Source organism: Taudactylus pleione, unplaced genomic scaffold, assembly GCF_031769625.1.
Source record: "Taudactylus pleione unplaced genomic scaffold, aTauple2 ptg000073l, whole genome shotgun sequence".
NCBI classification, from domain to species: domain Eukaryota; kingdom Metazoa; phylum Chordata; class Amphibia; order Anura; family Myobatrachidae; genus Taudactylus; species Taudactylus pleione.
This window is the reverse complement of record NW_028284475.1, coordinates 6,294,989-6,309,386: the sequence shown is the minus strand read 5'-3', so window position 1 is coordinate 6,309,386 and position 14,398 is coordinate 6,294,989. Positions and strand designations below refer to the sequence as shown.

Here is a 14,398-nt window from a genome sequence, read left to right as displayed (position 1 = left end):
TGAGACAACAGGTCCCGACGCTGAGGGAGAAGGTACGGAGCGTCGATGGAGAGGCCCTGCAGATCGGAGTACCAAGGACGTCTGGGCCACGCCGGAGCTACCAACACGAGCGTGCCGCCGTCCTGCTTGAATTTCCGCAGAACCCGAGGAAGCAGGGATATCGGAGGAAACGGATACGCCAGGTGAAACATCCATTTCACCGACAGCGCGTCTACCAGACAGGCGCCTGCGTCTCTTGTCCTTGACCCGTAAACTTGTGATTGTGACGGGAGGCCATCATGTCCAGCTCCGGCAGCCCCCACCTGTCCACGAGTAGCTGAAACACCTCTGGGTGAAGCGACCATTCCCCGGGATGCACGTCTTGACGGCTGAGGAAGTCCGCCTCCCAATTGAGGACTCCGGGAATGAAGACTGCCGAGATCGCTGGAATGTGACACTCCGCCCAAGCAAGAATGCGAGACACCTCCGACATCGCTGCCCGACTGCGAGTTCCTCCTTGGTGGTTGATGTACGCCACCGTGGTGGCGTTGTCGGACTGCACCTGAACCGCCCTTCCGTGAAGAGCGGGGCCGGACGACTGCAGGGCGCTGTATACTGCCCGCAGTTCCAGGATGTTGATGGGGAGAAGTGCTTCTTCCGCGGACCAACGACCCTGAAGCGATAATGAGCCGGTCACTGCCCCCCAACCCCGGAGACTGGCATCCGTCGTGAGTAGGACCCAGTCCGGGATCCAAAAGGGGCACCCCTCGACCAAATGCGCTGTCTGAAGCCACCAAGCCAAAGACTGCCGAACCTCCGGGGGCAACACCAGCATCTGAGAGCGGATCCGGTGAGGTAACCCGTTCCATTCCAACAGAATCAGCCCCTGCAGGGGCCGGGAATGGAACTGGGCAAATTCCACCATGTCGACACCATGGACCCCAGAACTCTCATAGCCGAATGGACCGACAGGCGGCAACTGCTCAGGCAACTGCGTATCCGCAGCTGCAGGGAGGAGACCTTCTCCGGAGTCAGGAAGATCCTTTGCTGACGCGAATCCAGCAGGGCTCCCAAATGAACCATCCGCTGTGATGGAATCAGGGAGGACTTTTTCCAATTTATCAGCCACCCGTGCGCTTGCAGGCAAGCGATTGTCAGGTGGAGATGTTGAAACAGTACCTCCGGGGAGCTCGCCAGCAACAGGAGGTCGTCCAGATACGGCAGCAGCCGTACATTCTGGTTCCGAAGATGTGCGGCCATGACCGCCATAATCTTCGTGAACACCCTCGGTGCCGTGGAGAGGCCAAAGGGTAGCGCCCGGAACTGAAAATTATGTTGACAGATAGCGAACCTCAGATACCGCTGGTGCGAAGGTGCTATCGGAACATGGAGGTAGGCGTCCTGGATATCCAGGGACACCATGTAATCCCTCGGTTCCATCGCCAGAATGATGGAATGTAACATTTCCATCCTGAACTTGGGAACTCTGAGAAATTTGTTCAGAGACTTCAAGTTGAGGATAGGGCGATGAGAACCATTGGGTTTCTGCACCATAAACAGAGAAGAATAGTACCCCGTCCCTCGTTGTAATTGAGGAACGGGAACAATGACCCCTGCTTTCAGCACGGACTCTATAGCTTCCTGAATCTGTAAAGTCTTTTTCGTATCCTGAGAAGGACTCGTGCAGAAAAACTGCTGGGGTGGTCTGTGCCGAAAAGACAGGGCGTACCCCTGGGAGACCACTTCTCGAACCCAGGCATCCGTGGTGGTATTGTGCCAGCACTGGGCAAATAGAAGAAGTCGGCCTCCCACTCAGAGAGGCCCGTCCCATCAGGCAGAAGGTTTATCTTCCTGCTTGGAAGAAGGGCGCCTGGCACTCCAGGCCTGCTTCTTGGGCGTAGAAGCGGCCTTGGTCGCCGACTGCCTTGGGAAGGACTGACCTTTGGTCCTTGCCCTGAACCCGAAAGGACTGAAAGGCAGAGCTCCGTACCTTAGTAGGTGCAGAAGCCAAGGGAGGAAGGCTGATTTAGACTTAGCCAGAGTATCCACAATTTTGTCCAAGTCTGGACCAAAAAGCAACTCCCCATTAAAAGGTAAGGCCTCCAGGCCCTTTTTGGAGTGAGTGTCAGCTTTCCAAGACCTCAGCCACAAGGACCGACGCGCCGACACAGCTGCAGCCGACACCCGAGAGGTCAGCAGGCTTGCATCTAACGATGCTTCCCCAATGTAGGAAGCCGCATCCCTCATTTGTCCTATCAATGCTCTCTGGATCTCTGGAGCATCTTCCGGAAAGGTATCCTCCAAAGCGTTGGCCTTAGCCACCCAAGAGATGGCCATGGACGGACGGGCCACCGCCCCCGAGAGAGAGTAGATAGACTTTAAACAAGTCTTGACTTTCCTGTCCGTGGGATCTTTCAGGGAGGAGATAGACGACAAAGGCAGCGTACCGTTTTTAATTAAGCGGGTAACGTGGGAATTCACGGCAGGCAGAGTTTCCCACTTCCTGCAATGAGTCTCCGGAAACGGATAGTTTGAAGCCAACCGCTTCTGCGGTTGGAACCTCTTGCTGGGCAACTGCCAGGCCCCTGCCATATGATCCGTTAACTGGTCGGACAGGGGAAAAACCGTCAAAGCTACTTTGGCCGCCTTAAAATTTGGGTACTTTGACCTGGGGGCCGGCACATCCTCCTCAATGTGAAGGATGGCCCGCACCGCCCTAACCAATGCCGGCACATTAATGGAAGACTTAGCCTCCACCTCCTGAGCCCCGGCATCCGAGTCAGAGTCCTCATGGATCTCCCCGTCGTCCGTGAACTTAGTCGCCAGTGAAGCCGGAACGGGTCGCTTGGACGCCCGAGGGGGCAAATCACTGTACAACATAGATTGAAAGGCCGATGACGAAGCCGCCAGGCTCTGAACAGAACTGGAGAGGACATCCACCCAGGGAGGGGGTACCGCCTGAGGATACCCCTGAAAAGGTACCATCGACTGCTGCGGCACCGTGGGGGATTGCACAAATACAGGCAAACCCGCATAAGGACCCACAGTCTGAGACCCGGGAGGAGACTGCACCAGACGCGTCACACCCGGGGAACGGGGGATGGTAGGCTGGGGCAACGCCCTAGAAGGGGCCGCAGTCGGGACCGCAAGCCGGTCTGCGATCGACGCCAGCACTTGCGTAAACATCGCCCACGGAGGATCCTGCGTCATCGGGGATTTAGAGGGTCCAGGTACCAGGTGGCACCGCCCGCACAGACCGTCCTGAGACAAATCCGCCCCGTCAACTCCTGCCGAACAGCGTCGGCAGGAAAACAACACAGGAGCCTCGGAGCGCTCATTCTCCTCATCAGACATGACACAAACTTTTCGCAATAAAAGTGTATCACCGAAACGAGGTAAGGCGTATAACACCCACGCACTCCCAAGTATGCAACACAAACAGCCCACCAACTGGTACTGAGGAGCACATCGCAGTATGTGACGTAGATCTATATAAGTGAGGTTACACAGAAAGAACACCCCTCCCCCACGCACCTGCGGGCCGTAGGAGAAGGAAAGGGATAGGTAAAAAGCTGACAGTAAGTAGAAAAGCACAGACAGCAGCACTAGCAATAGTCACATACCATGCAGAGAAGTATTACTCACTGCACCTTCCGCTACAATCAACCTCCCAGGTTCAGTGTCTGGGAGGGCTATAGCGCTGCGAACACTGTCCTGATCAGGGGAGAGGTACGCAGGGGGACCGGTCCACTGGAAGCCTGCCTGGGAGCTCTGCGATGCTGCCTGAAGATGGCCGCCGGAGAGTACTGAGGAGGAGTGGCCAGGAGATAACAGCCCAGCGACGCCAGCAGACATGAGAGAAGGCGCGCTGGGCTGAGGTGAGGGGAGGAGCGCTAAAGCAGGGAAGCTGCCTCCCCTGCTAGTATTAAACCCCCAGGGATGCCGGTTCCCCGCCGGTACTTACACCCTGGAGGCCAGCAGACACGTGGGGTATTCCTGAAGAGGGGGAGCCCGCCACCACTACTAGCGCCGCCGGTCTGTCCCCAGAGACCGGCGGCTAAAAGACTGCATTTCCCTTGCGCGCAGCGCGAAGCGCTGCACGCGGCTTACCTGGCCCCTTGTGTCCGGCATCAGTCAGTGGGAGCTCCCGGAGCCACGCTAGCACTGACTCCGGGGTCCCGCTGCGATCCCTGGATCAGTACCGGCGTCGCAGCGAAAGCGGGGCTGTTGGAGCGGCAGCGTGGACGTCCAGAAGGACAGTCCATTGCTGCCGCTCTGAAGATAGTAAAAAATAATAAAATCTTCTTTTCTTTTTTTTTAAATAAAAATAAAGCTTAGGGGCTGCTTATGCAGCCCCACTGCGCAGGGTGACCCGACTCCGGCCGGGCACCAACTAAAACTGAGGTGCCTGTGGCTCGGGGGAGGGGTATAGAGGAGGACGGACCCAAGTGCATCCTGGGAGCAGCAAAGCTTTAACTGCGTGGATCCACATCCAGCTATACCCCAAGGTCAACCCTGTGGACCCCCTATGGACCCTGAAGCAGAAATTATGGTTTTGGAAATACCACTTGTAAAATATTTTCGGCTCATTTTTGTTTTGGATTTCTTTCAAATTTATAAAAAAAAAACGCTAAAATCCATGTACTGTAATTTGAAACTGTGAGCAAGCAATCCAAAACCAGATATTTGTTTCTTTAAATCCAAGTTCCAAACTTACATCAGACCTGAGCCAGCCTGTAACCACTAAAAGTGATCAGAGCCGGAATTCAGTGTTCTCTAAACCCCCGAAGTTTGAGTGTTGTGCTGTTCGGTTCTGCTGAAAAGCAATCTCTAAATCCGCCGTGGCGTGTTCTATTTGACGGCGGTTTCTATTGAAACCACTTCAATTGAGATGAATTTCCTGGGGCTTTTTAATTGGTGTGTGAAAATGTCTGTCAATTTACAGTAGCACAAAATACATAAATAGACTTTCCACTTCCTCATTCACTCTGAGGTTTGTGGGTAAATTCAGGAGGGACAGATGGTTATTGTTATAGATAGCGGGGAGTTTTTTTTTTTGTTTTTTTTATATAAATGTCCCTAAGATAGTAGATTTATTTTTAATGATCACATTATGTAAAGAATGGCTATTTCAACTTGATTTAGCATTTTAAAAAAACAAACAAAAAACTATATTTAGAATCCGGATGAAATGGCTATTATTTACATCATTTGGTAATAAAAAAAAAACACAATAATTTGGGGGCTTTTTCTGGTATAATTATTAGCCAGTTAAGTGGTTAAATAAAACAAAATCTGCACAGATCCTAGTGATCTAAGCAGTGCTTATCCCAAACTCCCCTGCTGCAGGCACGTCTATTGTTTGACGGCGGCTTTATGGTTAACAAAACTCCTGCTTAATAAATATGGGGTTTTGATTCTATTCTGTTATTTCTATGTTTTAAACCATTGATGGTGCTTTTGATATTCATTTCTGTTCTATAATGTTAATTTACTTTCCTGGATGCTCCTGCCTCTTACGTTATAAGCAGTAGAGAATATATGCAGTAGTGTCCCATGTCACCATGTGTATTTAGTCTCTGTTATATCCTAGGGAGAGACTGCATACCATTATGCTATCACTTCCCAGTATAAGGAATTGGCAAGAATAAAAATCCAGAGTCTATAGACTATAGAGCCTCCTGTTCATTGGCTGCAGCTACAATAAGTTAATCAGTGGCGTCACAAGGGAATCGGTATGAAATACCGCCGGCCGCACGGTACGATTCCCAGCAGCGCCTGGCCGACAGATGAGCAGAGCTCGGCAGCGGAAGCCCGACAGCGCTGGAAATCCCGATCGTCGCTAAGGTAAGTATTGTCTAACCTAACCCTAACCCTCCTTAGGGGTGCCCAACCTCCCCCTCTAAGTGCCTGTCCCTAACCCCCCCCCCCTTCCCCGCTGCCTAAACCGAAGTCCCCCGGGGGGGTGCCTAACCCTCCCTCCCCTAGCCTAACCCTAACCCTCCCGGGGGGGTGCCTAACCCTAAGTCGTCCCCCCCGGGTGCCCTAAACCTAACCCTCCCCCCCTGCGGCTGTCTGCTCGCGGCGCCCGGCATCCCTTCGATCGGGATACCGGGCGCCGGTCTCCCGGCGTTGGGGTAATGTCCGGCGTCTACATCTAGATGCCCGGCAATTCACCCTCGCCGGGATATGACAGTCGGGAAGCCGGCTGTCTGTATAAGGTCAGCCGGCTTCCCGCTTGCAACCTGCAAGGACCACTTGGATACACCGTCACAAGGGGGGTGCGGGACGCACCCGTGTGTCACCTGCTGAGGGGTGACTCCAAGGTGCAGACCCCCCCCCTGGTTCTGCACTGTATACTTAAGTGCAGCCCCCGGCTCCTGATACTGTGAGGTAGCCGGCAGGCACTACACACAGTGATGAGCAGCATGGTGACGGGAGTCGGACCATGGGGGTTCGGCCCCTTCACACGTGGCCATGCCCATGCCCGGAATGCCACACCCCTTTTTGGCACGCACACCGCATCCCTCCCTGCACCAGGTGATGCCGCTGGGAGGGACACCACTGAAGTTAATTAGTCTTACTATACTGTAACCTATCCAGTTGCATAACATATATATACTTTTTATTTAATTTAGGACAGCTCTCCTAAACAGTATCCTGTAGTGTCTGTTCACTGTGATATGAGCTCCACAGTAGGAATAACAGCTTAACCAATGTAATGGGCTATGCCTAAACACCAGTTTAAATGTCTCTGTATAAAACTCCCACAGCGCCAGAGTTTATAGGAGGGCAGGAGGTATGTACTATGCATGACTGGAGCTTATCTGGTTGTTGGCTTCTGACTACATCAGCCCTCTATGTGCCTTGCTCCTTCCCAGCTCTACTCTCCTCTCCTGCTAGAGCTGTGTTAGAGCAGTGTGTAATATTACCCACTGCAGGTAGGGGTCACTGTTGTGGATACTTTCACTGCTTCTGTGGCTCCCATTAAGCTGCCTCCTCACCTGGCTGGGAACTCTGGCTTCCCCCCCCCCCTCTCCCCTCCTGACAGCTGATCTATACTTTCTTGTAGCAGCTGATCAGCTGTCTGACTGTAGTCTGTGACTAGCTGCTCACTACTCTCTCTGCTCAATGGAACCTGCAGGCAGCTGAGGGAGACCTGCTGACAGCATCACACTGGCCTTCCTCTTCTGACTCCCGGTCACCGGCTCTGGCATACAGCAGCCCTGTCAGCTGCCTCTCCTGCAGGGTGAGTCGCGCTGCTCCCACTAGCATCACAGCTTAGGGATGGCCGACCATCAATGGTTTATGGGCGATGTTGAATGTTTTTGACATCGATGGGGGAGAACCAGATGGTTTCCCTCAATCGATGTAAAAGCATAAAGTAATGGTTATCTATTTTTGTACAAAGTTTCGGGACACTGAGCATAGCTCCGCCCCCCGCACCCGTGAATTCACGCCCCCATGTTCTGATTGGTCTATGTAACAGTCAGTCAAAAGATGGGGATGACCATCAGTTGTCATCCAGTGAATAATTTGTTACCATCGATGGTTATTTGCTATTTAAATATCGATGGCAACCATCAATGGTTACACTACTGATGGCCATCCCTATCACAGCTCCTGCTGTGACATGCTACCTCTCCAGCTCCACCCCTCTGTGCCTGGCAGGGCACATGGGGGTTGAGCAACCAAGGAAGGGAACCCCTGACTACCTGTCAGCTGCTTTATATACCTCACTATAACATGGCCCTTCTTTTCCTGACAGGAACCAAGTCACTCCCAGCCATATTACTCCGTCCCTTCTTCTACACTGCATGTATATCCCATACACTGGGGCATATTTGTACCTCAAAAGGGTATTAATATAGATTATACAAAAGTAATATAAATGTACATTAATTTATATACAAGTCACCTCAATAAACCATATAGGTTAACATATATCTGTATACAAAGTTTTACCTCACAACTTGTACATACATACATTAATTATATATATTTTATATTTTACCTCAGAATATTATCATTAATACAGTATTTCTTTAAACCCTTAACCAGGGTTACATTAATGCCATAATGACAATGGCAAAGAACCTGTCAGCGCACACTATAGCAGGTACAGGGAGCAAAGGTGTCCTGAGTGGGAGAGGTGACGTTGGCAGAGTAATAAAGAATGATAGGACAGCAGTTAGTATTGGGAGTGGTGTTACAGTAGGGCTGTAGTGTACAGGACATAGCTGTAACTTTCTGGGCTACAGGACAATGATCCTCGCTGACGGGACAGAACCCCCAAATGGGGACAGTTGGGATTGCCCAGTTTGAACAAGGAAATGTGGCTCAGAGAGGAGGTGACAGCCTGGTAACACATCTGGGTGCGGGCAGGACACAGATAAGCTTTTGGCGCTGTGCTCCCAGCCAATCACCGGTACTAGTACATGCAGAACCGCGCTGCAAGCACTAATTACTGTAGGGTCACTTTTAGGACCATCGCTAATCAGTTTACTTGTATACTTTTTTATTTAATTTTTTTACTCTTTTATTTGATTAGTGAATATAGTTACAGATGTGTCCATATAGATCTAGCCTCTTTGCGCTTTTAACAGCCCTTCTAGTCGCGTCTTGCCGTGGCTTGACTCTGTAGCGCCAATAGTCTTTTCGTACAACTTTTTCACCTTCAAATGGATCTTTAGGTGCGTACACACTAGACTATTCACTCCATGAGCGAAATCGTCTAGCGTGTCCCCGGCAGGGGTGTGCTCAATGTTGTTAACGACATTGAGCGCACGCACTGAACGTTATCAAGAACGATATCGTTCAGTGCCAGGCACCCTCCCTCATCCCCGAACATGCAATAACCTAACAATCTCGCCAGGTTGGCTGCATGGTCGGGCTTGAACGACAAAGACCAACAACCTGGGGGAACGCGTATCGTTGGTTGTCGGTCATCAATTTTTGCTTACAAACTGCCCGATTTATCGTTAATGATATCGCTATCGTTCAGTCGTCCAAAATATCGGCAAGGTTGTACGCACCTTTAGTCGCATAGCGATGTGAATAGGACACAAGCTGCTTCTGCTAATTAAAATATGCGGAATGTCAATATTTTGTGCGCGGCTGCTGGTCTATCTGCATGCAAAATGCTACGTTACACTGTCAGCGGCTGTGACACTGTAACGTAGCACTTCACACGCAGATACAGCCGCACACAGAAGCTGCCTGTGTTTCCTATTCACATTGCTACGCAACGAAGACGCATTTCAATGTAGTCATACGAAAAGACGATTGGCGCTACCGAGTCGCACTGTACTCACGTTGTGTAACACGACTTGTAGCACACGGAGGATACATGTATGTGGACACATCTGTATGTGGGCAGTGAATAGTTATATTATATTTGTATTACTCCTCTGGTTTGGGGGGTATTAAATAACTTTAGAAGGGTCTCCTCATACTGGCCGATGTACTATGTTTTTATATTCGGCATATAATGTTTTATCTTTTTGCCTCTTTGTGTCACTCACCCCAGGGAAACAGAAAATGGGTCAGTCCACTACAAGGTATTGTAATAAAGGTCAGTTCTATTATGTTTATTTTCATGAACAGAAATATTTGTCTTGCTGAAATTAAATATAAATTATATGTAAAGTTTTTTTTTTTAATGGTATATGTTTTAGAATTCCTAACTAACTTTGCTTCTGTGCATTAAATCGTATGACTCTGGCGTTTATACTGCAGATATTAACACTTAAAGGAGTTATAACTAATTGGGCGGAATTCAATTGATTTCGCGGCCCGCATCTCCCGTCTAAAGTGACAGGAGATCGCGGGCCGCTATTCAATTGTGCCAGCGTTTCACGCTGATCGCACCCAAAGTGGTCGGGTTTAGCCGCGTAAAACGGCTAACCCCGACCCAAGTGCTGGGCGCGATCGCGAAAAGTGATGTTTGAGCGCCCAAACATGTCACTTTTAGCACATTTCAGCTGTCATCCCCCAGGGGCTGCGAGCTGAAATGTAGTGCTTGGCAGCTGATCGCGCCCGACAGGAGCAAGAATAGAATAGCTCCGTCGGGCGCGATAGGGGATGAAAAGAATTGAATTCCGCCCATTATGCCTGTGTGGGTCTGTTGTTAGATACACCCTAGCAGAATCTATCTAACATTACCTGGAAAGTCCATAAGTCATCCATAGGTTTTATTACTTACAATCTACTTAACTAAAATAAAATAACGACACGGACAACTGTATAAGTTTGGGAAAAAAGGAGGTCACAGCCGAATTTATTGATTGAATTGAAGTTATTGATTAATCGGAGCAATGGTGGTGACAGGTAGTGCGCTTTGGCCACAGCCCCAGGAATAAATAATTAAATAGTAGCTACGTAGAGCATGGACGATACTGAGTGAGTGCATACTCAATTGCCAGGAGCGATGGTCCTCACTAAAGATATCCCCCAGTTGGACCCGACTGAGGTTGCTGACGGCGTGTGGGAGCGCGCATCGTCAGCGACATAGCGGGTACACACTAGTCTATGTACCAAATATGTAGCTCTGATCCTCCGGAGCGGATTGTGTACCCAGCATTACAGCAAACCAGAGCGCTGCTGATTCACTGCCTGACTGTCAGACCCGGGGGCAGAATGACAGGGTAGATAGAGGAGAGAGAGAGAGGTCCGATATTTTGTCACATTCGCCTAGTGTGTACCCTCTGTCCGGCCATGCGCTCTCCCGTTTGGTCGTCAGTCGCATTGTCGGGTTGGCCCTACATGTCGCGTTGCTGGGTACACATCATCCAAAGTGTTACCCAGCTATAGAGATACTATTGCAGTAATGTCAAACATTGTAGGTTCAGGCTACCAATAAGATGGGAACAGCTGTACATCAGGGTTGCCTACCCTCCCGATTTTCGGGTGCCGCTCCCGGCCCCCCGGAAGTCTCACACCCTCCCCACCTCCCCCCTGAAAAAAACAGAAATCCCCGCAGCGGGGGGCCCGGTGACGTGATTCACGCAGAATCGCGTCATCGTGGCCCCGCCCCCTGCTTCACAATGCCGAAAATCACGGCATTGTGAAGAGGGGGCGGAGTCACGATGACGCGATCGTGCGGCTCCGCCCCCAGTGTGACCCAAAATGGCCGCCCCCGGCTCCGCCCCCCGCTATTAGCCGACAATCAGCTCCCTCCGGGAAGGCTGGAGCTGATTGTCGGCAAGTATGCTGTACATATAACTTCTGTGTATGTTACAATATGTTTTTCAATTATTGGATGTACTTGAATTCTAGGGTTAGGGGTCAATCCAGTTAGGCGCGAGTTTGTTTCATGATGGCACAAATTTGCACACCTGGAGAGTTTCTAAGAGAGCAGGCGGCCTGTGTGCAGTCTCTATCTTGGGCCCCCTCCTCTCTCTGGCGGCGAGTGCCGCACCTATAGACTCTGGGTACTAGTGTGTGCTCGGAGTCTACAGTGCAAGCTCGGGTCACCTAGAAAATGGCACCGTGGGCATTTTCCCAATGTCTTCTCTGCTGTGCATGCGCAAAACACCGGGAAAATGGCCGCTTATAGTGGCGCCGAAGTGGGACCCCGGAGGCGGAGAGGTAAGTATTAAACATATGGGTGCAGGGTGTGTGGTGTGGGTCCATGTGCCCCACACACTGCACCTATTATAGATCCGCCCCTGGCGCGCACCCAAGAATTCTCCAATCCAAGTAAAAATGCTTATTTGCGGTACTGCAGCGGGGCTTTGCGAATTGACTGCTAAATGCGATGTGAGAGAAGCACATGAAAAAGTGGGGAGACCACCCTGGACTCCCTAAAATTTATAATTTCGTTAGCAGGACTTTATAGAAGTCTGTGAGTGGACATAAGGAAAGTACTAAAGGTTTTTAAATGGTGTCAAATGTCTGGTGCTTTTTTTTTTTTTTTTTAGTTTAGTCTCAAACAAATTAAACACAAAATGCAAAAAAAAAAAAAAAAGTAGGAAAAAAGGTGATTTTGGGGTACCTCCAGTTGCCAAATTAGTTATGGGGGTATTCCAAGGGGTTCGGCATGGTGTCCTGACATTTGAATCTCGCAATTCACACCTAATTTGTTTGACCCCAATGTGTCCCTTTAATAAACCCCATCCAACCTACAGCACATTTATAGCTCCTAGGATAAGAATGTAGTCTGGGTGTCTAACCCCGGCTGGGAGGCGGCTGCATTCACTGTTCCTTGATGTCTTGTGTTTTTACACAAAGGGCTTGAATTACTGTACTACAAAGCGGCTACATTCCAAAATTTTAAATGGCAAGAACATTAAATGCAAAACCAGGTGTGTTTTTTGCCTTTTAATATTATTGCCGTTTAAATTTCATGGTCAAAAATGCCTTTTGAAACTGTGGCACTGCTTACTAAATCTGACGCAAGGTCCTTATTATTGTCCACTAGTTTTTTAGTGACAGTTGACCACAATAGTAAATGACAGATCCTGTCTGCTCTCATACTGGGAGAGTCCCCTAAGGGTATGCAGTCTGGAAGCTGGCGGACCTAATCCCGACAGCCGGCTTCCCGACTGCTTTTATCCCGGCGATGGTTAAATGACAGGCGTCTAAATCTAGACGCCTGTCATTTTACAGACACCGGGATGCAGTTCGAAGTGTTGCCGGGCGCTGAGTGCGGACAGCCACGGGGGGGGGGTTAGGTTTAGGGCTAACCCGGGGGGGCTTAGGGTTAGGCACCCCCCCGGTAGGTTAGGGTTAGGCTAGGGAGAGGGAGGGTTGGGCACCCCCGAGTGGGATTTAGGATTGGGCACCCCCCCGGGGGACTTAGGGGTGCCTAAAACCTAACCCCCCCCCCTTCCCCGCCCCTAAACCTAAGGAGGGTTAGGGGAGGGAATTAGGTTGGTGAATACTATCCTTAGGGACAATCGGGATTTTCACCTATGTCGGGCAGCCGGTAAATCGTACCGATTCTCTATCACCATCAGGGCTGGGAAATATTAGCGACAGCTGCCACGTGTGCCCAGAACTTTAAAGGCATTGAACTCCAATAGCTAACCATGACTATACCAATTTACCGCAATATGAAAGTCTAACGAAAGAATGATGAAATAACGCTCACACCATTACACAGTCAAAGCCATAGAGCTCGGTATCTTCGCTTTGGGTGACATACCAGTTTGTCCCACAGCTGATCTCTACTACAACTGTCTCAGATCCAGTAGCCTTTTTCCAGGCTCCCATTGGTAGATCTCACTTACAGAGCCGAGGAGGAATTATCCTGTTACTTTGAAAATTAGAAAAATGTTGACAAGCATCCCATGTCTTCACTTAATGACTTGGCTCACAGGTTTTATGGTTGTCCTTGTTGTTACCTAGATGGCGTTGTGACGTTCCATCAGCAGATATCTGGCTACGGAATGCAGGAACTGGGGATTATATATGAGTATTTCAGGAGTGAGCTGATCTACATTGTGGAGACCATGGGAGCTAAGGTCCTACTGAGGGAGCTGAGCTCTCGGAATGTCCTCGTAGAACAGGTAGGAGGAGAAATCTGTAATGTCTTACTATGTGGAAGAAGTTGTTAAACTCATTGCGTAACTAGGGTATGAGGAGCCCAGGGCAAGATGAAAAACGGAGCCCCCCCCCCCCCTTCCATTATGTGCGCATGCCAAAAATCTGGGCGTGGCCACATGCCCCAAGGGGCAATGGGGCGTGTAAGTATGACACACCACTGTTTCTCATCACTCTGGGAACATCCCTTTCCATTCCCTATGCACCTTAATGCCCCCAGTAGAAGTGCACAATATGCAGTGCTCCCAGTAGTAGTGCACAATAGTGTTCACTCTAGCTCCGTGTCGCCACACATTTCTCCACCCGTGGGACACTGCGTCCTACGGGTGAAGATGGCACCCGCAGGCTGTGAGGGCAGGGCGCTTTTTGCCCTCCTTCTGGAGGGCAGGGTGCTTTTTGCCCTCCACAAGGAGGGCAGGGCGCCGCGCCCCGCTAAAACAGCCTAGCGGGAACACTACACAATATGCAGTGCCCCCAGTAGTAGTACACAACATGCAGTGCCCCTTATGCAATGCCCCCTGTTGTAGTGCACATTTTGCAGTGCCCCTTATACAGTACCCCTCAGACATAAAACGCACACAGACATAATTATACTTACTAGAATCCCCAATCCTGCACCCGCCTCCGTCCACTCCTCCGGTTCCACTCTGCACTATGGGAGAGACGTCATGACGTCTTCCATTCACCCACTGCAGAAGGCGGAGCTTATGAGTGAGCTCCAGCCTTGGGTGCAGCAACCAATAAGAGTCTGTTTTAGCACTGCGGCCAATAAGAGTTAGACAAACACCCCGGTGGCGCGTCCTCCCCTCCCACGCCACCGAGTCCTATGGCGCCCAGGGCATATGCCCTGCTCGACAACCCCCCAACAACAGTG

At 50.5% G+C, this 14,398-nt stretch overlaps 1 protein-coding gene across 1 annotated transcript in view; it reads left to right on the top strand.

The window, feature by feature from the left end:
• Nucleotides 1-14,398, top strand: part of LOC148532589 (NACHT, LRR and PYD domains-containing protein 12-like) — a 127,963-nt gene that overhangs the window by 97,274 nt on the left and 16,291 nt on the right. Inside the window, exons 4-5 of the mRNA XM_088467629.1 lie at nt 9,509-9,553; nt 13,330-13,490. Coding sequence (XP_088323755.1) covers nt 9,509-9,553; nt 13,330-13,490 — 206 coding nt within the window. The remainder of the gene's footprint in view (nt 1-9,508; nt 9,554-13,329; nt 13,491-14,398) is intronic.